The following is a 26,049-nucleotide window of genomic DNA, read 5'->3' as shown; positions in this document are numbered from 1 at the left end:
TGGTTGATGACTGGATGATCTAATATAATATAGCGTCATCCACACATCTGACTATTAGCAGAACATCAGCTAGGGCTAGGGACTGAGTAATTCGGTCATGAGTCATTTATAATTCAGCAGGGTAGACTGCACACTTGGAGATCACAGGGTTTCAAGTACGGCAAGAGAGGACACTCTCTGATGCCCTCAAGTGTCCGCTTGCTACAGATTTGCTAATGCCCCATTGGCCAAAGCAATTCATACAGACAATTCAAATTTAATGGGTGGAGTAGACTCCTTTTCTTGATGGGAGTATTGCAATGTCATATTGCAAAGTCATGGATGAAGGAAGGGGAAGAATGGATGACCAGGTTTATAATCTACCAAAGTTTGGCTTTCCCTTGTGAATTAATTTAAAAGCAAGCCTTTCTCTCAATGATGGATTTAAATTATCAGTTACATTTATTACACATTTATTATCTTTGATCTCAATTTTGTCCAATTATTCTGTGCTATATCTACATAGTAAAAATAACAAGTGTATTTACTTGTTATTATACACTTGTTATTTTTACTATGTTTTTCCTAGAAGGAATGTTTGCTCTTTTTATTTTTATTTTTTTTTTGTTTTTTGGTGTTTAGGACAGCTTATATTTTTGTTTTAACGGTTACTTTTATACTAATACCTTTTTTTTTTCAAGAGGAAATAATTCCTTTATTCGAAAAATGATGCTGATCCTCAGAGATCAGTTAAACCTACTGCTGGAATGGGGATTCTTTTTTAAACTGCGCTGTTCCCTCTCTTCAAACAGCTGTAGCTGTACACAGATGGAAAAACATTTGGTCAGAAGGCAGCAAATTAGTGTTTTTCAGGACAGAATTCAGCTCCCGTAGCTCCTGCATGTCCAATCATCTAGATTTTATTTCTTCTTTGCATTGACATTCTTACAGACCCAGTTCTATCCATCCTGCACGCCCTCTCCTATGAGAGCTGAGCAAGACTGGATCTGCCAGACTAGGTTGCGAATAGTATGCAAGTTCAGTCCTTCTGCAATTTCAGAGGCAGGGGCTGCCGTGAGCAAATCCTGTTTATTAGCAAAGATAAGCACTAGCAACACAATTTGGCTTTTTTTCCCTCCAGTAACTCAGCCAGTTCCTGACCTGTCTCTTTAAATCTTTTTCTGCCTGCACTGTCGATTACATATATAAAAATATCAGTATTTTCAAAATAATTCCTCCAGTATGGTCTAATTTTCCGCTGTCCAACAATATCCCATACGTTCAGTTTAAAACCCTGTGATTTCACACTTTTGATGTTAAAACCCTGTATAGGTGTGATGTGGCTGATGTCTTCAGATGCCAGCTTCCTCAGAAGAGTAGTCTTCCCAGCATTATCCAAGCCTAGGAGGAGGATTCTCACCTCTTCCTGGTCTGGTGCACTTTTCAATTTGTGCAAAATTGAGAGTAAGCCCATCCTCTAGCCGAATTTCTCCTCCTCCATTAATGCCTTTTTCTTAATTATTTGGTCATTTTCCCCCTAACTTCTTTCTGCTATTTGGTTTGTTAGCTTTACAGGGCATTCTTTGATATCATTTAAATAATATTCATTTGTTTCCATCTATTATTTACTTAATGCGTAATAGAGAGCTATTTGTTTCCATCTATCTGCATATTTAACTTTAATAAAAAATAAATCAAGACAAAATGCCCCCTATGTGGGACATGACATTCAGGGGTGAAAATCTCCCTGGTGGCATGGGAGATGACTCCCAGGGATGGATCCAGCCCTGACACTGTGGGATCAACAATTCCATCCTGACCAAAAGGGGGAAAAGAAGTGTAATTAATAAAATATCAGTGGCAGAGAGAATTCAAATAGAGTCGAGAGGTTACTCTGGAGGTTGCTCTTTATGCAAGCTTCAGGTAGACCTTGCTACCTATCATAACCTGCCAACCCCCACCCAGGGCCATTCCAGCTAATCCTAAAGAACACCTAGGGCAATACATAAGATTTCACAAGGGTTCCAGGCACTAGAGTAACTTTCCAGAAAGTACCTCCAGATCGGTCCCTGGTCTAGATAAGTCTGGAAACCTAGGCCAGCCTCTCCAGAACATCAGATAGTTTCATCTCCTTACCCCAAATTAGTGACAGACCCTTCCAATACGGAAAATTTAGAATGACCAAAGCCCAAACACCCCTAAAGAGAGGATGGAAAGATCAAAGGTGATGGTGGAGTTATACAAAGAAGATAGGATTTCACAAATGAATATGAATGCTGAATCATTAAATTAATATCTCTTTTAGTCTCCAGTATTTTAGAGCAGCTAGAAGTAAAAACCTAAAATTGTGGAATTGTAACCCATGTGAAAGTCTGAAATATGTTTGACAACTAATTGTGGTGCTATGCTTTGAAATTTATAGCTTTTTTTGTATACATGTTATTTTTCACAAAAAAAGAAGGAAAAAAGTTAATTGTGATGATAAAAAAATATTTAAGCCTTCTAGCCTTCTATATTTTGGAGCAGCTAGTTGGAAAAATCTGAGAGGATCATTTGGTAGCCCATGACAAACTTTGGGATCTGTCCTGTAACTACTTGTTGAAGAGTGCTGTGAAAACTATTGCTTTTTTATTTCTTTGCTTTGTATATATGTTATACTATACAAAAAAAAAAAAGTTGAAAAAAAGGAAAAAATAAAGCAAGATAAAATAGTGAATGAATTAATGACTGGCAAAAGAAAAATTATTTGCTGTGTTTGAAAAATTTTATATTAAAATGTTGGTGATAAAAGAACATAGAAGCCAGCTTGAAGTTTCTCCCACTGGCCAAATCTTGGGCAATTAAAGCATCAAAATAAATAATGAGAGCAATGGATTAAAACCTACCAAATAAAATAAAAATCCATGAGTCCATGCTGATATAAATAGAGGAGAAGAGAAAACTCTTACCTATAGTAAATGCAAACTAATACATATAGGAGGAGGAATGATGGATTAGGAAATTACCATTTTGTAAAAGTCACAGCAGTAATAGAGTCAAGCAAGAATTATTAAATGATGCTAAAAGAAAAAAGTTTGATGAGGAACAGGCTATTTAATATAAACAAAGTATATTCCCACACAAAAAACTACTAGTTACAAAGGGAAAACAGGAATTTTTCCAAGTCCATATTTGGTAGATACCATTTTAAAAATTTATTGTTTAGGGGTGCAAGGGTAGTTCAGTGGTACAATTCTCACCTGCCATGCAGGAAACCTGGGTTTGATTCCTGGCCCAAGCACTTCCCAAAAACAATAACAAAAAAATTCAAAAAATGGTGCTGCAATAATGGGATAGTCACATGGAAAAAAGAATGAAATGTGACCCCCACCATACAGCATGCAAGAAAAAAAAAATCGTGTTTACTATGTCTTTGTAAATTTTGCTAACAGCACACCAAGCTAAATACTATGGTTTTATTTCCTTACTTAGTCTTTTTGTTTTCCTCAAGAGTTTCATTGACTTTCTTATAATTATTTTTTTCCTAAAAAACCCATTACATCAAGTATTCTATCAAATCCTTCCAACCTTCCTTTTTTTCTCAATGGGATATTGCTCCTGGAACACTCCATCCTCTAGGTTTAATCTGGGTTGGATGCACTTTCAGCCTGCTGCATGGCTGCCATTTTATGACTCCCTTAACGACCCTCCTAGAACTCCTCCCATGAGCTATCTACCGAACACTCTAAGAGGATGGAATCAAGACATCTGTAAATATATTCAATATATTGAAGATGGGTAACAGAATTCACTTGGTTTATATTTGGATTGGCACATAGTGAAAGCTTAAACAATATTTGTTGAATGAATTAGTATGGTCATACAAATGTTACTTATTCTTCCCTTGTTCAATGAAGCTAACATGGTATGATTTTTGTTAGAGAAGACAAACAAAATTAATCATATTTTGTGTACATACATAATTTCCTTATAAGGAAACAGAAGTATATTTTACGAGATGCTAATAACCACTTACTGTTCCCTGTTACTAAATACTAAACATAAAGCTAACAAATGCTCAAGTGAAAACAGACTAAAGAAACATCTTTATAAGTCACCGAAAGCAAATTAACAACAAAAGTCAGGGCAGGAGGTAAGCAGCTCCTCTTTCAACTTTAAATGCTTAAAAAATATATTAGATTTTAGTGAAAGTACGGGTTGAAACGTGCCCTCAATGTCAAGATACTTATGAGATTACTTTCAGCTCTCCAGAATTACTTATTTTTACTCTGTAAAGCAATTCTTTCAATTTATGCTGATATTTATTCTCAGAAGTCACCTTAACTGAATAAAATGACTCTCATCTATGAGAGACACCAGTGGCAAAGGGCAAAATTATTTAAACATAGACTTGAATAGTATTAGAAAACTGGCAACTGATGGAAATTTAATCAGCACTAAATGAGATGAGAATGAGTTTACACAGGAAGTAATTTTAAATAAGATTTAGTAATTTTCCTATTTCCTTAAGAATTCTGACTCAATATGGTGAAAATTTATATACTATGACCCATATGTGAAAAATGGATAGCCACTTTTTTCAATCATTCATTCGTTATTTTGTCTGTTTAATATTTTAAGTTAAATACCCAAACAGATCAGGAAGACAAATACTTCTCCATTACACATTGCTAAAAACACTTTGCCCTGCCCCGCACTATTTTCCACTTTTCATTCCATACAAGATATGTCTCCCCAGTTTATGTCTTGGGATGTGAGGTACTAACCCTGATGCTCTTGATTTTATCATGTGTATTAGGGTATTTCCACTCCATGCTTCCTTTCCTCTGGCCCTTCCTTCACCACACATATACTCTAGGATTTAATTTGAGAGTGTGGAGTAAGGAAATGAGGACATCTCATCTATCTTGTGCCCTTCTCTCTCTCTTAGACTCCTCTTGGCCCCTAAAGAGCTTTTCCTATCTACTCTCTTACTCACTGTAAAGTCTTTATTATAGTTTTCTAGTCTTGGCTCTTGTAAGCTACTTATCTCCCTCAACAAAGCTTGGTCTCCAAAAATCATGGAACTTGAAAAAGTCTATTTTGAAACTACAACAGTTTTCATCAGGGTTCTGTCCTTCCAAAGAAACCATCCCATTAATCCAATCAGTGGGGGAAATGATGGGCCAGGAACCAGGGATTAGTAGGAATGAAAATCTTGATTTAACATTTGCCCAAACATTACACCCACTATACTGAGCATACAATCTAAGAACATACTTTACTATTACATAGATAGAAAATTAATGTTATCGCAAGCAAGCCTGGAAGCAGTGACTCCCATCCTTGGAAGGCCTCATGAATGCTCCCTAATACCCAGTTCTCTCTTCCTTCCTAGGTATACAGGAGACCCCTTCCCACCCCACTGCAATTAGATGGGACTATGTTTAAGTTTCTAGCCAGTGATATGTGTGTAGAAGTGTGAGGGCTAAGGGAGTGAAAAGCCCTGTAATGCAGGTTAAATATGTGAGGGAGGAAGGGGAAGTGAGCCTAAGACCCATAACAAAAAAGTTCCTTTTGGCATGCACTCCTACCTTAAACTTCACACACACAGCCCTCACTACAGTCAGTCCCTGAAAAGAACCGATGGAAAGTGCAGTTTATCAATCATAGCCACAGTGGGAAGGGCCCATCTCCAAGTCCTTATAATGCAAGAATTATGACCTCAGATTGCTTCCCCTTATTTGAAGAATGGTTTGTTTCATCTTTCTTCAAACGTGTACTTTCACTACACATTAAAGTTCTGGGCTGTACACAACTCTCAAGTTCTTTCCTGTGGTCAAGAACCTTCAGTGTCAACACCTGCTCGAGTTCTCAACTTGACCGAGAATTCCTAGGGCTTTCTGGCATCCAGCAGAAAATTCCTGGAACTCTCTAACACCCAACAGAAAATTCCCAGGTTCTCTGGCACCTAAGAGAGAATTCCTGGAGCTCTGCGGCATTCAGCCCAGAACTTCTGGTATTCTGTGGTATCCAGCTGAGAATATCCAGGGCTCTGGCATTTCACCGAGAACTCCTGGGGCTCTCTGGCATGGAGCTTATTTAATTATTTGCTGTACACACTGATTAGTCCTTAAATTCTTTCCTGTGACTAAGTTAAGAACCCTCACGGTGCCAGCCCTCAGTTGAGGTCTCCATTTTTCTGCGAACTCCCAGGGCTGTCGACAACACCTGCATGGTCTTTCCCTTGAAAGTTGGGGCTTATGTTGAGATGGCTGAGCGATCAAAGTAGTCTGGATGGCTGAGACATTACTTGGAAAACAGCTATCCTGTAGACTGCCTGTCCCTGTATTAGGCTTTGTGTGAGTAAGAAACAAATGCTTACTAAGTTAAGACTCTTGAGATTTTGAAATTGCTTATTACGAGAGCAAGAGCTAGATGATCCTGTATTAGTTTGCTAATGCTGCTGGAAAGCAAATCACCAGAAATGGAATTTGGCTTTCAAAAAGGCAATTTAATAAGTTACAAGTTTATAGTTCTAGTACCAAGAAAATGTCCAAACTAAGGCACCAACAAGAGGTTACCTTCACTCAAGAAAGATTGATACCATCCAGGACACTTCAGTCAGCTGGGAAGGTATATGGCTGGCATCTGCTGGTCCTTTGCTCCTGGGCTCCGCTGCTTTCAGCCTCTATTTTCTGTAGCGGTCCTCACTTGGCATCTATGGGTCTTCATTTAGCTCCACTGGGACACAACTCTGGGTTCTGGCTTGCTTACCATCTCATGGGAAGGGACAAGGTGATGTCTGCTGGGCTCTGCGTCTCCAAACATCAGGGTCTTGTGTTGGCTCTATTAGTTCTGAAGCAACTATTCTCCAAGCATCTGCTCTGAAGATTCTCCAAAATGTTTACCCTTTCAAAGGACTCTAGTTATGTAATCAAGACCACAACAAACGAATGGAGTCACATCTCCACCTAATTAAAAGTTCATACTCACAACTGAGCATGTGACGTCTCTGTGGGATGATCTAATTAAAAGTTTCTACTTCACAGTAATGAATCAGGATTAAAAGAAATGGCTGCCCCCCCACAAGAGTGGATCAGGATTAAAACATGGCTTTTCTTGGGTACATAATATTTTCAAACTGGCACATATCCTAATATACCCTCCTTTTTTGGCGACTGGCCTATTGCTTAATTAACAGGATATGCTTATTGTTGGAATGGTGTGTTATTTTGGTAGCACAATCCAATTTTTTTCATAACAACAGTAAAACATTAAAAAAAAAACTAATGCATGACTACTATGTGCCAAGTGCATGGGTGACATTAGTATAGAAAACAGTTTTTGCTTTCATGGAGTTTACATTCTAGTGGGGAAGTCAGACAAAAAAATCAGTCAATCGATAATAAAATACTTGAATTATGTAACCAAGGTATTCTCGTTTGCTAGCTGCTGGAATGCAATATACCAGAAACAGAATGGCTTTTAAAAAAGGGAATTTAGTAAATTGCTAGTTTACAGTTCTAAGGCCGAGAAAATGTCTCAATTAAAGCAAGTCTATAGAAATGTCCAATCTAAGGTATCCAGGGAAAGATACCTTGGTTCAAGAAGGCTGATGAAGTTCTGGGTTTCTTCCTCAAGTGGAAGGGCACATGGTGAACACAGCCAGGGTTCCTCTTTCACCTGGCAGGGCACATGGGGAACACGGCATCATCTGCTAGCTTCTTCTCCTGGCTTCCTGCTTCATGAAGCTCCCCCTGGAGGCATATTCCATCTTCATCTCAAAAGGTCGCTGGCTGGTGGACTCTGCTTCTCGTGGTTATGTCGTTCTTATCTGCTCTCTCTGAATTGCTCTCCTTCTCCAAAGTGTTTCCTCTTTTATAGGACTTCAGAAACTAATCAGTACCCACCAGAATGGGTGGAAACATGTCACCTAATCCAGCTTAACAACCATTCTTGATTAAATCACACCTCTGGGGAGATGATCTAATCACAGTTTCAAAGATACACTACTGAATAGGGATTAGAAGAAATGGCTGACTTTACAAAATGGAATTAGGATTAAAACATGGCTTTTCTAGGGTACATACATCATTTCAAACCAGCACACAAGGAAATAAACAATGAGCTGAGGTAGAGATTAACAAGGGATAGTATGATGAGAGGGAGACATTTCACCTGATGCATACCTTAAAAAGCACCAAGAAAGATCTTGATGAGTTTGGGAAACTGACAAAAGATGAATATGACTCTAAAATAAATGAGGAGTAAGTAATAAAACAGGGAGTTGAAGAGAGAGGCTGACGCAGATCATTATGTTATGTTAAGGAGTTTGGATTTTATTCTAAGTTCCACCAGATAGGAGCGCCTTAATCTTCCTTTGAACATAACCACAGAATTAATTGGATCTACGTTCATTTCCTTCCTCCCTCCACCTGTCTGAACAGATGCCATGTCCCTTATCTTCCTGAAGGTTAATCCCTCTCTTGGTGTTCTGGTTACCCTTTCTTCTCCCCTTTTCATGGTATTTGCCCCTTTAATTAGCCTCATCTCTCCTGAATTTTCATTCTCTCTCCAATGGATCAGTCCTGTCAACCTACAGCACCTTCTAGCTTAAAAAAATTCTAATCCTAGCCTATATCTCTTCATAGCATCTGACCCATTTCTATTTCTTTGAGTTCATTTATAATCCTGGGGGCTTAAAAACATTTGTATGCAGACACCTAACTTGGACCTTTTTTTTGAAGCTCAAATCTCATATATCCGATTGTCAATCTCATAACTTCACTTGAATGTTTGGATGTACATATCCTGCCCTGCATTTACTCATTCCAGCCTGTTTATTTCTCTGTCTTACTTATCTCAGCAAATGATTCCATCAACTGCTCAGATTTTCGGGATCCCAAGCTAGAATCAGTCTCTGATAACTTTCTTTTCTTCACCTTATCAATAAATTCTTCAATCCTTAACTAAGAAATATATTAAATTTAGTCTACTGCTAATATTAACTTTCATGACTCATAGTCTAGGTTTCTGGTTATTTTATTGATTTACTTTAACCTACACTATTTTAATGAAAATAAACTTTCATTATAACAAAAGTAGTATATATATGCTGTTAAAAAATAGAGTAAAAAAGGATAGGCAAAAATAAAAATACGTATTTCTAACTCCAAACATTATGACCATAAACACCTTAGGGTCTTTTTATTTTGTACATAAATACACACACACGCACTTTTTAAACCAAAATATATCATAACGCACATACTGTTACTGACCTACTGCTTTCAGTTAATCACCTCTACCTTTTCATGGCAACACATTTTCATCTCATCTAACACTCAGTCCATCTCTATTCACATTTCCTCAGTTGTCTTAAAACGTGTTTTATTGATGGCCGGTTCAAACTAGGATCTAAATCAGACTATTAAGTTCCTTAAAATGGGCTCTCTTTTCATAGAGCCCAGTCACTTTTTCTTTTCATGACAATGAACTGTTAAATTGATGGTGACAGGTACACTGCAGAATGTTCCATCTTCTGGATTTGTTTGCCTGCTTCCATTAGTGTCATTTGGTTTGTTCCTCTATCTCTTCTTTTTCCTATAAACCGTATGGTTAATTGTGATGTGTTTTTTTTTTTTTTTTTAATCTGAAATACATCATAAAAGCTCTTTTACATTTCATACTATATCGCATCAAGAAACACAATATCAGGGTGATCCAAGGGGTGGCCTTTTGAAAATGTAAATTGTGTCATGTCCCTTTTGCTCAAATAGCAGTCACAGCTGCCTCTGCATTTTTTATAGGATATAAACGCTTTAATTTGGCTTACAAAATTTGGACGAGTTAGTGCTTGCTTAATTCTCTAACTTTATTTCATTCCATTCTCTACTTACTTTTCACGTTTGTTTTGCAAAATGTACATGAGAAGTTCTTGCCTCCTAGAAACTTTGCATTTACTGCTCTGGTATAAGAATGCTCTTCCTTGCTACTCACCTCTCTCAATTCCTCCCCTATCATAATAACAAGCATCTTCTCAAACTTTAGGTGTCATTTTAAGTTCACCGTCTCTAATTAAGTTCTTCATGTGGCTCTAACATCCTAAATCTCAACCATCCTGTCTTGTCAATCACGATACTTCTTTTGTTTACCTGTTTGCTTATTTCCTTACCTGAGTATAAGCTGCACAATGGCTTATACAGTACAGTCACTGTTCAATGGGTTCCTGTACACAGCAGCCCGCTGATATTAGCTGCATAAACAAGTGCCATAATAACCCTAAGGCTGCAGGCGGCAAAAAGAGGAGTACTTAACCACGGAGTTGTTCGAGTGGAGAAATCACTACTATTACGTGAAAGCGCTATGTCCAAGAGCCACGGCAATAAAGAGAAAGACGAAAATTTCAGAAGCAGAGAAAGCCAGAACATTTTCTAGCTGCCCAGGGCAAGCTCCGACCAGGTGAGTGGCGCCACAGCGTCTCCCTCACGTGACGGAGGGCGGTGCGCACGTCTAGTGCTGAGTGCGCCTGCGCGGAAGCTCCCGGAAGTGGCCGGAGTCGAGGTGCAATCCGAGCTTACGTCCGTCGGCCCGTTGGTCCGCCAGTCCGCCAGCCCGGTGCCCCGCGCGCCTTGGCTCCCTTTGCCGTCCCGCCATTCTTTTGGCTCCAGCGGCGGCCGAGGCGTTAGCCATGGCGACTTTCATTTCGGTGCAGCTGAAGAAGACCTCGGAGGTGGACCTAGCCAAGCCTTTGGTGAAGTTCATCCAGCAGACGTACCCAAGCGGCGGCGAAGAGCAGGCCCAGTACTGCCGCGCTGCCGAGGAGCTCAGCAAGCTGCGCCGCGCCGCGCTCGGCCGCCCGCTCGACAAGCACGAGGGCGCGCTGGAGACGCTCCTAAGGTGGGCGCCGGGCCGGACGGGGGTGTTTGTCCCGGGCCGGCAGTTCCCAGCCGCTTCCCGTCTCACTTCCCTCTCCACCTCCCGTCTTCACGCCCACGGCCGAGGCTGGTTTGCCCCGCCCTGCCTCGGTCTGGCACGTAGGTGTGGTTTGCATTCTTTCTTGGTGAGCCGGAGCGGCCCAGCAGGGGCCACTGACCCTGCCCGCCACGCTAGTCCATGGCCCGCTGGGGCTCCGTCGATCGAAGGAGTATATATATACCTGGAAGGAATAGCCACTCATGTACTGATCCCTTTTGCCACAATTACTCAGAAGTAGTTTTCTTCACCTTTTTTTCGTCTCTAACTGAAGACCCCTGTCCCCAACTCCCCCACCCCCCACCCCGTTTTTGCATCACTGTCTTATGACTTTCTTGGGCGAAATTTAGATTTCATAATAGTAGCTTGGGATAATTGGGACGCTCGACCAGTGTCTATTACGCATTGCATTGTCCACTTAAACCATCTTTCTAACTTTCATAATGAAATGAGAACTGGACAGTTCTAAAAGAAATGAGTTCAAGGTGGGTTGCTTAAAATCAGTTTATCCGCAAAAAAGTGTGTACGTAATGAAATGAATTTGTTATTAACTTGGCAAATGCTTCCTGACCTTATGCTGTGTTTTATAAGAGTTTCTTTTGTGGTACTTTCCAGTTTGAGATAACATTTTTATAGGCCTTTGTAGTTTAAAAAGTTCCTTGACCTACTTTGTTAATGACTTTTCTTACTTGAGTATATTCTCCTTCTTTGACAGGAAAAACATGCTGTATTAGGATGCAAGTAGCAGAAGCTGAGGCTAAACTAATCTAAGAAAAGACTTATTGAACAGAAATGTCTAGGAATATTGCATCTCTAGCTTTGGGTATCACTGGAAGTCATCCTGTCTCCATTATGATCTCTTTCTTAGGTGAGCTTTGCTCATGTAGTGGGAGAGATGGCCACCAGCCACTCTAGTATAATTATAATGGCCCTAAACACAGGATCTTTTTTCTCCTTAGTGCTGGCAGAAGTCCGTGGGAGCCTTTTGGCTCACCTTGGGCACATTTATAACCGTGAGAAATGGGCTAATGTAATTGGCCATGTCTTGGTTACCAAGTGGGTTTAACTTCTCTGTTCCCCATGGACCAAGCAAGATTGGTATGAATTGGAAAAGATTTGGTTTCTCAAAGGAAGGAATACTGAATAGATGACTCAGAGAGATTGTGACTCTTTAATGTCAAATTTAGAATAGGGTTCATTAGCCGAATTCTTAGTATAAGCATTGTTTAGGCTAATGTAGGAATACTTATCCATTCTTTCAATGTAATACTTTTTTTTTTTAATCTTCAGAACAGTTTTTATGTAAACATTGTAGCATTTAGAGAAGATTTTCTATAAGTTGTACTAAGAAATAATGTTTGGGGTATAATGAACCAACCTTACGGTAAAGTCTTGTTGAATGAATGAAATTTGGTCCCAGCCCTTTAGGAATTTGGGGTTTTCAGAAGCTTCCTTTAGAATAGTGGACAGTGGTCCTGATAGGGCTTTGCTGTAAACTTTAATGCTTCATTTGTTCATTCCTTTATACTTTTACCAGGCCTTTACTAACATAAATGTACAGAACTGAAGAGAGAGATTCTTGGAAGCTTTAGTCACCTCTATGTAATCCTCTCCTGCTGCATTCATAAAACAAAATACTACGTTTTGTCTTTTTTTTTTTTCATTTCTTGCCCTTCTAGAGAGGTTAGGGTAAGCTAAAATTATATACAGCTTGTTAGATTTTATAATGGAGGAGTATACAAAAGTTCTTTGGGTGTATATGCTTGTAAAAAACAGTTGTGGGATACTTATTCAAATATAACAATAACTTGTTTTTAATACTTTAATAATTATGTTTGGATACTTATGTATACTGACTACTAATCTACTTATGTTTTTAACTTGAACTTTAAAATAAGATTTTTGAAAAAGAGAGTTTAAACTAACTCCTAAAGAATAGGAACTAGCTTGATAGGTACTGATATACAGCTTCATGCATTACTCTAGTGATTAGCTTGTTTATTAGCTTGTAGATGATGTATTACAGTTTTCTAGAATATTCGCTTATGTATATGATATTCATGATAATGATTCCTTAAAAACTCATTTATATGCTATGTCCTGTATAAAATGGCTTTTATTCAAAATTGATTAGAAGTGCTCCCTTGATGTGGCTTGGTAACTGGTGAATTTTACTCTAGGTTGATAAAGTGGAAACCCTGTTGGTGTTTGGGGGGACTCTCCAGATATCATCTGTGTGTTTTTTTCTGTGGTGATCAGTTTCTTTAGAGAGGAAACTCCAGTCTCTTTCCATGAGAAAGACTGCTTCTTGAAATTTGACCAGCGAAAATGGAGCTTGGAAATCTCAGCAATCGTATATGCAGTCTTTCTTATCATCTTTTTAATTTTAGTATGGCACCTGTATTAGATTAGGTTTAGCTACATGTCTACATGTGGCAGATCCCAATTTAAATTAATGACGTAAATGCATAAGGCTTTTTTTAAGGTTTTAGTTTCCAGAACTGACAGAAGAGCCAAACTCTTAAGTCTCTTTTCTTGTTTGCTCTTTTAGTTATTGGTGCCTTCTTTTTGACCTGTGATGCAAATCTTGCCTCAGTTTAATTTCCCTGTCATCCAAGACCTGGGTTTGAAACCCTGCTCCACCGATTACTATATTATCTCTAGAAATTTATTTTAACTTAGTTTAGTTAGTGTTAATAGTTTCCTAGTAACACTAACTAAACTAATAATAGGACCAATTTCCTATTGTTAGGTTTAAATGTAAAACGTATGAAACGGTACAAACTAAATTTTTTTTTTTTTGGTTAAAAACCTTTTATAGCTTCTCACTAAGAGCAAACAAATCAAGAAAGCACTGTCATTTTGACAGAGAGAAAACCAAATTCTTGTGCATGAAGATACATCTGATAGGAAAACTATTAAAAATCTTATGAAATTATAAAATCTAAGCCAACCTTAACCACAACAAATAAAATTCACTTCCATCCACACTTCTGCAACTTTCTGTATCCATTCATTTTGTCCTACACATTCCTGTTTATCATTCTGCAGCAGTCAGTTATTTTACTTTAGGGGAAAAAGTACTCCCTTTTTCCTTAACAGAACACTTCTTGCGTGCTTTACATACTAAATTACCAAAAAATATCTTGAAATCAGTCTTCAAACCAACACCCCACAAAAAAGTTTTTTTTGTAAAAAATAACATGTACAAAAAAGCAATAAATTTGAAAGCACATTTCGAAAGTTAGTTGTAGAACAGATTTCAGAGTTTCATATGGGTTACAATTCCACAATTTTAGGTTTTTACTTTTTGTCTGTTCTAAGATACTGGGGACTAAAAGAAATATCAGTATAATGACTCAGCAATCATACTTGTTAAACTCTACCTTCTCTGTATAACTCCACCATCATCTTTGATTTTTTCCCCACTCTTTAGGGATATTTAGGCTATGCCCATTCTAATTTTCACGTAGGAAGGGGCTGTTGATAATATGGGATGGGGGATGGAAGTAGTTGATGTTCTGGAGAGGATGGCCCCTCTGTTTAATGCATAAGATTTTATTCCTGTGTGAAAAGATAGCGCATAGGCAATTGAAGGCTGGTATGGTGGTTCTATGGTGATTCATCAGAACTCATATTCCTTCCAGCTTTCTGCTCCATGAAACTTAGAGAATTGGCCTTGTTCTTGTGTTTCAGATAGCAGTCATACCCAGGATGAAGGAAGGGGCAAAGAAGTAGGCAGAGGACTCAACTTTCAGTATGTTTCCTGGAAACTAAACTGCCCTGCAATACCTCTGTTCTTAATGTTATTGGCCATTATGTAGTTACATGTCCATACCTCATAGAAGGGATGCTAGGAAAGAGAGTTTTTCTTACGGACAGCCATATACCCAACTAAAAAACTGGGGTTCTGTTACTGAGGAAGAAGGGAAGAACCAATAATGATGTCGGCAATTAGTACACCCTATGACAGCCTCTGATGCCTACCCTCCCTATTTAGCGTGCTCTGTCTGTACCTTAATTGTGCTTGAAATCCTTTTAACCTAGTCTGGAGAGTAAACCTAGGCTCAGAGTAGAGAATCTGGGAGCTGAAAGATACCTTTTAAAGATTTTCATCCACAAAATCCTCACACTGAACTCCTCTCTGCAGAGGTATTTCTTGTTTCTTAATTCAGATCCTTTTCTGGCTTCTGTGGCATGATTTGTTTTCTGCTTTGTTAGCGGCCTCTCTTTAGGGCAGCTTGATTTCATTTTTCTCTCTGCTTCATCACTTTCTACAGTTTTGTTGAAACCTTTTGTATACTGTTGTGCCCTCTCTGAATGTCTTTGTCCTTGTGCACTTACATCTTTTAACAATTTTATTGTAGTTTTGGAAGTGAACAGAGAAGTGTTATTATTCATATTTCATTGTTTAATTGGAAGAGGCTATATGTATTTTCAGTTCACCACCATGGTGCTATCAGTTTATGTTCCCATCAGAAGGAATATGTGAGTTGGTTATTCCTCCACAGTGATGTTACCACTCACTGGTTAATAATTAAAATGATTGCTTTTTGCTAATCTAATGGGTGAGTAACAAACCCTATTTTTGTTTACATTGTCCTGGTATCCTTTGTCAAATGTCATCTTAAGTTTGCTAACCTCTTAGTTTCTTTTTCTGTGAGTTCCTTTCCTTTGCCCATTTTCTGTTGGGTTGTTGTTTTTTTTTCTTCTTGATTTATAGGAATTTTCTGGATATTTATCCTTTTGCATTATATATATTGAAAATGTTTTCCAATTTGTTTCTTGTCTTTTAATTGTGTTTACAGTATCTTGTTACACAGGAGTTCTTCCAAAATGACCCAGGCTTCCAAAATCTGTAGTTACATATTTTTTCTTATTCCAAATGTTGTATATGTTTAATGTGTAATTTCTACCCCTAGACCAGATTTGCTACAGGTTTAGAGCAAGTTTTTTTTTTTTTAAAACCAAGTCTATGTTTTCTGCCGTCATTCATATCTTTTCCTTTTTTGTATTGAATGGTTTAGTTTTCTGTGCTTTTGTTTTTCTCATAAATGTGTTGAGCACTAAAAGTTTTTTTTCTGAATCTGCTTTGCTTAGTCTGTTTTTGATACGTAGCATTTTTTAAAAAAAAAAAGAGCCCAGATTTTATTCGATCATCAGAAGGATACATTCCAGTGATTTTGGAAGACATAAATGTCTTAGTAGCGTTTATCAGGCAATCTCTTCCAAGTACATCTGTGCTAATATTAGGTTTTCACTGGTATAACACACAGCTTCCCTCTTTAAGGTATGGAGAGGAAACACATAAATTTACTTTTCAAATTTTTCTGATTTTATCAAGTTTAAAACTTAGTATCAGAATATCATAGGCATTAGTTTTCTGTTCAGCCATTTCATATAGGAGTAGGACACTCAAAGAGCTTTCCACTTCATATCTTGGCAAGTTTCATCAGTTCCATGGTATAGCCACCAAAATCTTTTATTAAAAGAGAAAAAGGAGTAGTCAAATGAGAAGGATACGTAGCTTTTTTTGTTGACTTTCTTTTTTTTAAATATTTGAAGTTAGTAATTTGTTTTTTTTCTCCTTTAATCTGAATCATTTGTATAGGGTGTGCAAAATTTCTAAACAGATTTGTCTCTGATCCTTTTATAGTTAATGTCTAATTTGTTGCATTATGGTAGTATCTTTTTCATTAGTAAAATAAAGCTGTTGAAACTAGTTTCATGATTTCTGAAATATTTTTCAAGCCCTAGTGTTTTATAGATCAGAAAAGAAAATACTTCTTGATTATTGGTTTAGGGGTGAAGGTATTAAGATAATATAACAGTCATGACACTGTTCCAACTTAGTAATCAAATATTAATGAGGGTCTATATAAACCGCACTATAGGAGATATTATAGAGAATGAAAAGACAAATAATACACGGTCCTGGTCTCAACGATTGTCTATAGTAGACTTTAATTTGGTTATGTCAGTTTATTTTGCATAGAAGAATAAATAAGATTTGAAGGAAGATTTAAAATCTTAATTTGCTTCGCTGTACTTTGATTTTTCTAATGTTTAGTAATTTAAATAGCATGTCAGGACTTTCTACATGCTGGGTAACCTTAAAGAAAATCTGTTCTGTGGTGTTTATTTTACACAGGCAGTTTAGGCCAACATAGCTAACTTTGTGGCGGAACTACACTAAGACCCTTGACTCTGTCTGGTTACTTTCTACCATACACATGAAGAAGTGTGCTTTAATGAAGATTGTTTTTTGGTGATACTGAAAAATAGGATAAATTGGGTAAATGAAGAAGTGTGAAGATATGGTTCAGGAAGGATCTGTTAACTCCAACTACTGCTGGGCCCGGCTCTTAATGGTTATTTGGTTGGTGGTTTAGAATTACATGGTCTAATATATAGACTGTAGCTATATACGTTATGTGAATTTGCATTGTAGTATTGCTTTGGCTAAAGTGGATTGACTGTTCTTGAGATCCATACCACATCCCCCCCCCCCAAAAAAAATCTTTTTTAAAACTGGAGGTTCTAATGAGAATTTATCCTATATCGATTTATGATATAGTCAATGATATGTATTCATTTCCCAGTTTTTTCTCCCATGAGTGTTTTTTAATGCAACTTTATAGAGATATAGTCACATAACATATGATCCACTTAAGTGTACAGTCCGTGGTTCACAGTACCCTATAGTTGTGCATTCATCATCACAAATCTATTTTTGATCAAAAAAATAAATAAAAACACCCAAAATATCCCCATGAGTGGGCTTTAAAAAATTTTTATTGTAGTAGCATATATATAACATAAAATTTGTCATTTGAACTGTTTTTAAGTGTACAGTTCAGTGACGTTAATTACTTTTACAATATCATGCTAACATCAGCCCCAGCCATTACTAAGGGTTTTTGATCACCCAAAACTGACACTATCCATTTAGCAATAACTCCCCATTCCTGTTCTCCCTAGCCCCTGGAAACCTCTAAATTACTTTCTGATTTGAATTTGCTTATTCTAGGTATTTCATATAAATGGCATCATACAATACTTGTCCTTTTATGTCTGGTTTATTTCACTTACAGTGTTTCAAGGTCTATCCATGTTGGACAGGGTTCATCCGTGTTCATCCAGATGTATTCATTTAATATTTCTGTAGCATGTATCAGAACTTCATTCCTTTTTAAAGCTGAATAGTATTCTATGGTATGAATATGTCACACTTTATTTATCTATTCATTAGTCAACTGGCATTTGAGTTATCTGCTCTGAGATTTAAAAACCATTATCATTATATACATTCATCCAAAATGATTGAGTCTTATAAAATATTGGAGAACATATAAAAGCACTTCTACATAGTTGTGAAATAATAGACTTAGTTACCATTTATTGTTCATGTGCTATGTCTCTAGGTACTATTTTATGAATTTGGTATATGTTGTATCGCTTACTCCTCAGATTTAAATGAAGTATTAGTCTCACTTTAAACTCTTCACTTTAGAAAGGGTTGAAGAGATTCAGTGACTTGTAAACAATCTCATAAAAAACTAATGGTTTGTGTACTTCCGGAGAGATGGTTGACTAGAGTGGCTCAGTTAAGGAAAAAATTCCATTCAACATAGAAACTAAAAGAATCAGGTACTTAGGAATAAACTTAACTAGGGATATAAACGACTTGTACATAGAAAACTATATAACATTGCTAAAAGAAATCAAAGGAAATCTAAATAGGTGGAAAGACATTCCCTGCTCATGGATAGGAAGGCTAAATATAGTTAAGATGTCAATTCTCCCCAAATTGATCTTTTCAATAGTTGAAAATAATCTTTTCAATAATGGGGCATGGAAGAACTGGGTATCAATAGCCAACAGAATGTAAGAGGACCCCTATCTTACACCCTATACAAAAATTAACTCAAAGTGGATCAAACACCTAAATATAAGAACTAGCACCATAAAGCTTCTAGAAGAAAACGTAGGGAAAAATTTTCGGGACCTAGTAATAGGAGGGAGCTTCCTAAACTTACACCCAAAGCACAAGCAAGAAAATAAAAAATAGATAAATGGGAACTCCTCGAAATAAATGCTTCTGCACCTCAAAAGACTTAGTCAAAAAGGTGAAGAGGCACCCAACTCAGTGGGAGAAAATATTTGGAAATCACGTATCAAAGGTTTGATTTCCTGTATATAGGAATAAATCATACAACTCAACAACAAAAGAACAAACAATCCAATTATAAAATGGGCTAAAGATATGAATAGACATTTTTCTGAAGAGCAAATACAGATGGCTCAAAAGCACATGAAGCAATGCTCATTTTCACTGGCTATAAGGGAAATGCAAATCAAGATTACAATGAGATACCACCTCACACCTATAAGAATGGTGGCTATTAAACAAACAGGAAACTATAAATGTTGGAGAGGACGTGGAGAAACTGGGGCACTTAGGCACTGCTGGTGGGAATGTTTAATGGTGCAACCACTGTGGAAGACTGTTTGGTGGTTCATTAGGAAGCTAAATATTGTGTTGCCATATGACCCAGCAATAGCACTACTTGGTGTATATCCAGAAGAACTAAAAGCAACAACGCAAACAAACGTTTGCACACCGATGTTCACAGCAGCATTATTCACAATCGCCAAAAGATGGTAACAAACCAAATGCCCATCAACAGACGAGTGAATCAACAAAATGTGGTATATACATACAGTGGAATATCATGAAACAGTAAGAGAAAATGAGGTCCTGAAGCATGTGACAAGATGGATAAGCATTGAGGACGTAATACTGAGTGAAGTTAGCCAGGCTCAAAAGGATATTGTATGAGTCCACTTTTATGACCAGCATAAAGGTATAATCAGAGGCTTATAATACAGAAGATAGGGGACTTAGAGATACATAGAAGCTAGAAATGGGTGACCCGTTAGCTAATGAGGTTGAACTCCAATATAAGGAAATAGATAGGAGTGGAGGTGATTCTCTAGTAGGTCTAGAAGTAATATAACCATATCGAAGATGAACACTGAGAGGAATTGTATAGGTCTACGTGTCCCACTGACTCACTAGAAATATGAATGAGTTCTCGTAAGAATTACTTCAAAGATACGGTTCTTGTATAAAGAGTGTTTTAAGTCCAGGGTACAGGGGGAGAACTGCTATTACATGCTATGAGCTGTGTTGAGAAGAAAACCATCAGCACTACCACAGCAACAGCAGAGGTAAATAATGGAGTGAGGGACAAGACTTACGAGGAGGTTTAGATTTCCTATTTGGTGAGGGTGTGTTTGTTGGTTTTCTATCTCTTGGGAACAATGAAATTATTTAAAATTGAGAATGTTGATGGACTGTGGACTTTGGGCCCTTTACATGATGCCTGATGAATGCAGGTGGCTGAAGGATGCACTGACGGAGAATTAGATTGGTGAACAATAGTGTATACTTATGAACGAAGGTTGTGCTGCTACAAAAAGAAACAATGTCATGAGGCATGCAGCAATATGAATGAACAGGTGGGATATTTGGTGATACAAAATAAGCCAGAAACAAAAGAACAAGAATGGTATGGTCACCTTTGGAAAATGCTTATAAGAAAACAAGGGCCTAGATTGTAAGCTTTGAGAGCAGACACATTAAGTCTGGAGTGGTGATTATTATTTTTGGATTTTAAGAGGCTGTTTTATATATATAACCTGATACTTAGAGATAAAAACGAAGCCGAACAGGTTGGGGTTAAAGTAATTCAGAACATAGGGGTAAGGAAGACAGTGTCTGTATTTTAGAACAACATATACTCTTTGAGACCAATGGAAGAAAGGTTTATTTGGTCTGGAACTGAAATTTTCTGTAGTGCATAATGAGTCAATCTATCTGTATAGCTCATTTGAACAATTGAAGCACAGAATAAGAAAGAGGTCTTTTAATCCTGTATAGATTATTGTAATGCCTGGAAACATCCTAGAGAGTATTAAGCAGATAATCAAAAAGTATTGGCAAAGTCCCTTGGGGAAGGGGAGAAAGAATATGGAACTATTAAACCTTACTATCAGGAAATCCCCTGATACTGTGTCAAACTTTAGGGATACCCAAATCGATAGACCATGCCCTCGATCATGAGGCTTACTCTTGTGACGCTTATGTAGGTAGTGGAGAAGCTTAGACTACCTATAAGCATGCCTAAGAGTTATTTCTGGAGTTGATCAGATGTGGCCTCAGTCTCTTTAAGCCCAACTCTGCAAGTGAAATCATTACCCTTCTGTGGGACATGACATCCAGGGGTGAAAGTCTCCCTGGTGATGTGGGAGATGACTCCCAGGGATGAATCCAGACCTGGCACCGTTGTTTCAACAATTACATCCTGACCAAAAGGAGGAAAAGAAGTGTAATTAATAAAGTATCAGTGGCAGAGAGAGTTCAAATAGAGTCGAGAGGCTACTGTGGAGGTTGCTGTTATGCAAGCTTCAGGTAGACCTTGCTACCTATCATAACCTGTCAATCCCCAACAAGGACTATTCCAGCCAATCTTAAAAAACACCTAGGGCGATATATAAGATTCCACAAGAGTTCCATGCACTAGAGTAACTTTTTAGTAACCTACAACTCCAGATGGGTCCCTGGTCCAGATAAGTCCTGAAACCTGGAAGGCCTAGCCTTTCCAGAACATCAGAGTTCCATCTCCCTACCTCATATTAGTGACAGACCCTTCCAATATGAAAAATTTAGAATGGCCGTACTCCAAACAACCCCAAAGAGAGGTATGGAAAGATCAAAGATGATGGTGGAATTGTACATAGACGATAGGACTTAACAAATGAATATAAATGCTGAATCATTAAATTGATACCTCTTTTTAGTCTTCAGTATTTTAGAGCAACTAGAAGTAAAAACCCGAAATTGTGAAATCGTAACCCATGTCAAAGTCTGAAATATGTTCTACAACTAATTGGAGTGCTGTGCTTTGAAATTTATAGCTTTTTTGTACATATGTTATTGTTCGCAAAAAAAGGAAGGAAAAAAAGTTGATTGTGATGACAAAAAAGTATTTAAGCCCTCTAACTCTAAGCTCCTATATTCTGGAGCAGCTAGAAGGAAAAATCTGAGAGGATTGTATGGTAGCCCGTGACAAACTCTGGAATCTGTCCTGTAACCACTTGTTGAAGAGTGCTTTGAAAACTTACTTTTTTATTTCTTTGTTTTGTATATATGTTATACTATACAATAAAAAAAGTTAAAAAACAAAAAAACCAATGGTTGGTGGAGTTAGGGTTCAAGCTCAAAGTTGTCTAATTTGACACCTTGAGTTCTGCCCAATGTGCCATAATTCTTTTTAAGTATGTTTAGGAAATTATTGTTGATAAAAAATTTTGCTTATTTCTAAAACAAAATCCATAGAAATGCAAATTCTTTGCAACATATTTCCCACCATGTACTGTATTTATAAACCCTCTGGCTCAGCATACTAGCTTTTCATCATCCTAACTATGGGAAACTTGTAGACCAGGTCTATTTTGTTAGAGGTAGATCCTGGGCTAAGGTCTACTGATACTGTAAAGTATTTTAAGTGATAAGGAGAGGGTATAGTAGATTTTCATGTTTCTCTTAGTTCCTGCTCCAGAGAACTTTGATATCTGAGATCTATGTTGAACTACGAGGGGTGACATATGGAGGAATTATTTTTCATCAAAGAAGTAGTTCATTATATTTGGTTTTCTAGAAATAGCATTTTGCCTGTGGTAACTGTAGTTTGCATTAGCTAGTTTCTTTTGTAAAACATTAATTGATCTCTGTGTTTTTCTTGAAGTTTGTTTCATCCTTGTAGGACATTGTTGATTTTTATTTATTTATTTATTTTTTTAATACATGGGCAGGCACCGGGAATTGAACCTGGGCCTCTGGCATGGCAGGCAAGAATTCTGCCACTCAGCCACCGTGGCCCGCCCCATTGTTAATTTTTAATGACTGCCTTTCCATGGTACTCTTATTTCAGTTTCCATAACCCATCTTAAGACAGCTATTCTACTTTGAGTATTCTATTACATAGCTGCTAGCTATTTAAATATTGGATATAAATGCATGTTTCCCCATACAACTCAAATTTTGGGAGTTGATCACAAAAGATTTGCAGTGGAAAAAATAGGTATTAAAAAAATTTAGTGCATTCTGTTTAGGTTTAACTTGTCTTCTTTTCCTGATCCATTTACACAGCAAGTAGATTCATTTCCTACTTCCTTCATTGCTTACTCTCTTGCATAAGTTGTCAAACTAAGGCCTCCCATTGCTTGATTTTGTGTGACTTCTGGAACTACTTGGGTGGTTTAACACTGTAAACCTTCGAGACCTGGCTGAGGCATACTCCTTTCACTCTCAGTGCCGCCTCCTGGCCAGTGGCTATACCTCATTGCTGCCCAGGGCTTGCATGGTGCTGTCTGTACATTCAAGACTCCGCTGTTGACAACAGCTTGATACTGAATGGTCGAATCTCAGTCTGGGAATTGGTGATGTAGCAAATTGTCTCATTTTCAGTTAGCTGTGCTGGCTCTGTCAGCCTCCTGGAATCTGGGGCAGAATGTGACTACAGTGACTGCTATCTATCCCTTAGGCCCCTCTCTGCAGTCCGGAGACTCTTCTTTGGAGAATACCTCCAACTGATGGCACTTGGGGAACTGCATACATAGCATGCCACCATCCGGAACGGATCAACCCAGGCAGAAAGGATGGGACCGGGCAGGAGTTTTCTCTCGTGATATAATTACCTATGTAATATTTTGCCTTTTGACTGACAAAGTCTAAAATAGCCTTTGTCAGAAAAAGTTTGCTAGTTCTTTGCTTTATATCTGTGTAGCACACAGTCACCTCAGGATCTTGGCACTTACTCTCCCATTAGGGCAGTTCTTTGGTAGCTCTTGTTCGTTCTCAAAACAGAGATGAGAAAAGTGATAAGAAAAATGATTTTTTTTCTAGAACTTTGCATTTTTCTGATTCATTTATTTGGAGCTAGCATTAAAACTGTAAGTAAGCAGACCCAACCTCTGCCCTCATCGAGCTTATGACAGAACATAACCCCAGAAATAAATATATGATTATAAACTGTGTTAAGTTCCATGAAGAAAACTTCATGGGCCTGAGAGATTATAAATGAAGGGGGGTAGCTATTAAAATGTTGGCCATAAAATGGCCACTTTTGACTGCTTTTTTTTTTTTTTGGCTTTTAAAAGGGAGAACTTACTAAGTTGCAAGTTCACAGGTGTAAGGCTGTGAAAATGTCCCAATTAAAGCAAGTCTATAAAAATGTTCAAATTAAGGCACCAACAAGAGGTTACCTTCACTTAAGAAAGGCTGATGAAGTTCAGGGTTTCTCTTTCAACTGGAAAGGCACATGGAGAACATGGCAATGTCTGCTAGCATTCTCTCCAGGCTTCTTGTTTCATGAACAAGAAGCTTTTTGAAGCTCCCCCAAGGGCATTTTACTTCTTCATCTCCAAAGCTCTGGCTGCATGGACACATTGGTTCTCATGTTTCTTGTTTGACTGCTTTTTATCACTTCTGCTGGTACCATGGACTATCCTGGTCCATTGACCACCATCAGCTCCTGACTTGATTATTGCAGTAACCACATACCTGTTTTCTCTGCTGGTCTTGCACGCTTACGGTCACTACATAGCATAATGATTCTTTTAAAATATTTTATTGTACTCAACAAACATTCTATACATGGTGTCCAATCAGTGACTTGCAATATCCTCACACAGTTGTGTATTCGTCACCGTGATCATTTTTTTTTGAACATTTACATCTCTCCAGCAAAAGAAATTAAAAAAAGGAAAACAAACTTATACTTCATACCCCTTACTTCTCCTTTTCATTGACCACTAGTGTTTGAATGTCCTCAGTTTATCCTAATCTTTCTTGCCTCTATTGTTTGTTTATTTTTATCCATATTTTTTACTCATCTGTCCATACTGTAGAAAAAAGAAGCATCACACATAAGGTTTTTACAATCACACAGTCACATTGCAAGAGCTATATCATTATACAGTCATCGTCAAGAAACCTGGTTACTGGAACACAGCTCTGCAGTTTCAGGTACTTCCCTCTAGCCATTCTAATAACACCATAGACTAAAAAGGAGATATTTATATAATGTAGAAGAATAATCTTCAGGATAACCTCTTAACTCTGTTTGAAATCTCTCAACTACTGACACCTTATTTTTTCACATTTCTCTCTTCCCCCTTTTGGTCAAGAAGGTTTTCTCAATCCCTTGATGCCGAGTCCCAGCTCGTCCCTTTTCTGTCCCACGTTGCCAAGGAGGATTAGACCCTTGGGAGTCATGTCCCACATAGACGGGGAGATTAGTGAGTTTATTTGTCAAGTAGGCTTAGAGAGTGGCCACATCTGAGCAAAAAAAGAGGTTCCCTGGGGGTGACTATTTGCCCTAATTTATGTTCTTTGCAGGGATAAGTTTCATAGGGGCAAACCCCGAGATTGAGGCTCAGCTATTGGTTTGGTTGTCCCCACTGCTTGTTAGAATATCAGGAATTCTCCAAATGAGGAAGTTGCATTTTTTTCTCCCTTCTCTGCATTCCCCCAAGGATGACTTTGCAAATACTTCTTTATTCACTGTCAGATCACTCTGGTATTTATCAGGGCGTCACACTAACCTGGACAAACTGACAAAATCTCATGCCCTGTTTAAGATTCCAGGTACTTGTGGTGTTCAATTAAACTGACTGTACAATTTAAATTAGGAAATGTACTAATCACAATATAAATTTTACACCAAATAAGCATTTCTCCCTTTAGTCTCACACAGAAGTTGAAGTTTTAAAATACGAATGACCATGTATTTTCAGCACCCTACAATGCTGACATTCCTTTGTTCTTCCTCATGCAAAAACATTAGTTTGTGCATATAGTCACTATCATTGTACACTGTAGGCATTCCTAAATTATACCATCTCAGTCTTTATCGTCTATCTTTCTTTCTGGTTTCATATGTGCCCCCTAGCCTTTCTCCCTGTATCATTCTCACATTCAGCTTCATTCAGTGTAGTTACATTATTGTGCTAAAATCAGGTAGTATTGTACTATCCATTTCTGAA

At 37.7% G+C, this 26,049-nt stretch overlaps 1 protein-coding gene, 1 non-coding gene and 1 pseudogene across 4 annotated transcripts in view; 1 reads left to right on the top strand and 2 right to left on the bottom strand.

The window, feature by feature from the left end:
• Window positions 1-899: 899 nt before the first annotated feature.
• On the bottom strand, window positions 900-1,453 carry LOC143657989 (ADP-ribosylation factor-like protein 3 pseudogene; annotated as a pseudogene).
• A 9,042-nt stretch (window positions 1,454-10,495) lies between these two features.
• The window catches only part of PDCD6IP (programmed cell death 6 interacting protein), a 103,512-nt gene continuing 87,958 nt past the window's right edge, over window positions 10,496-26,049 (top strand). For 2 of the 3 annotated variants that reach the window (XM_077129863.1, XM_077129862.1), the window contains exon 1: window positions 10,496-10,860. In XM_077129863.1, the coding sequence (XP_076985978.1) occupies window positions 10,652-10,860 (209 nt within the window). In that variant the 5' untranslated portion in view covers window positions 10,496-10,651. Of the gene's footprint in view, window positions 10,861-11,247; window positions 11,421-26,049 lie in introns of those variants that run through there. The other variant, XM_077129865.1, reaches the window with a different exon arrangement.
• LOC143658170 (small nucleolar RNA SNORA29) lies at window positions 16,313-16,453 on the bottom strand. The gene has a single exon (XR_013163178.1). It is a non-coding gene; the product is annotated as a small nucleolar RNA SNORA29 (small nucleolar RNA).

This window comes from Tamandua tetradactyla, chromosome 15 (assembly GCF_023851605.1).
Source record: "Tamandua tetradactyla isolate mTamTet1 chromosome 15, mTamTet1.pri, whole genome shotgun sequence".
In the NCBI taxonomy this organism is placed as follows: domain Eukaryota; kingdom Metazoa; phylum Chordata; class Mammalia; order Pilosa; family Myrmecophagidae; genus Tamandua; species Tamandua tetradactyla.
Note: the sequence above shows the minus strand (reverse complement) of the source record. Positions and strands in the feature narration are given on the sequence as shown.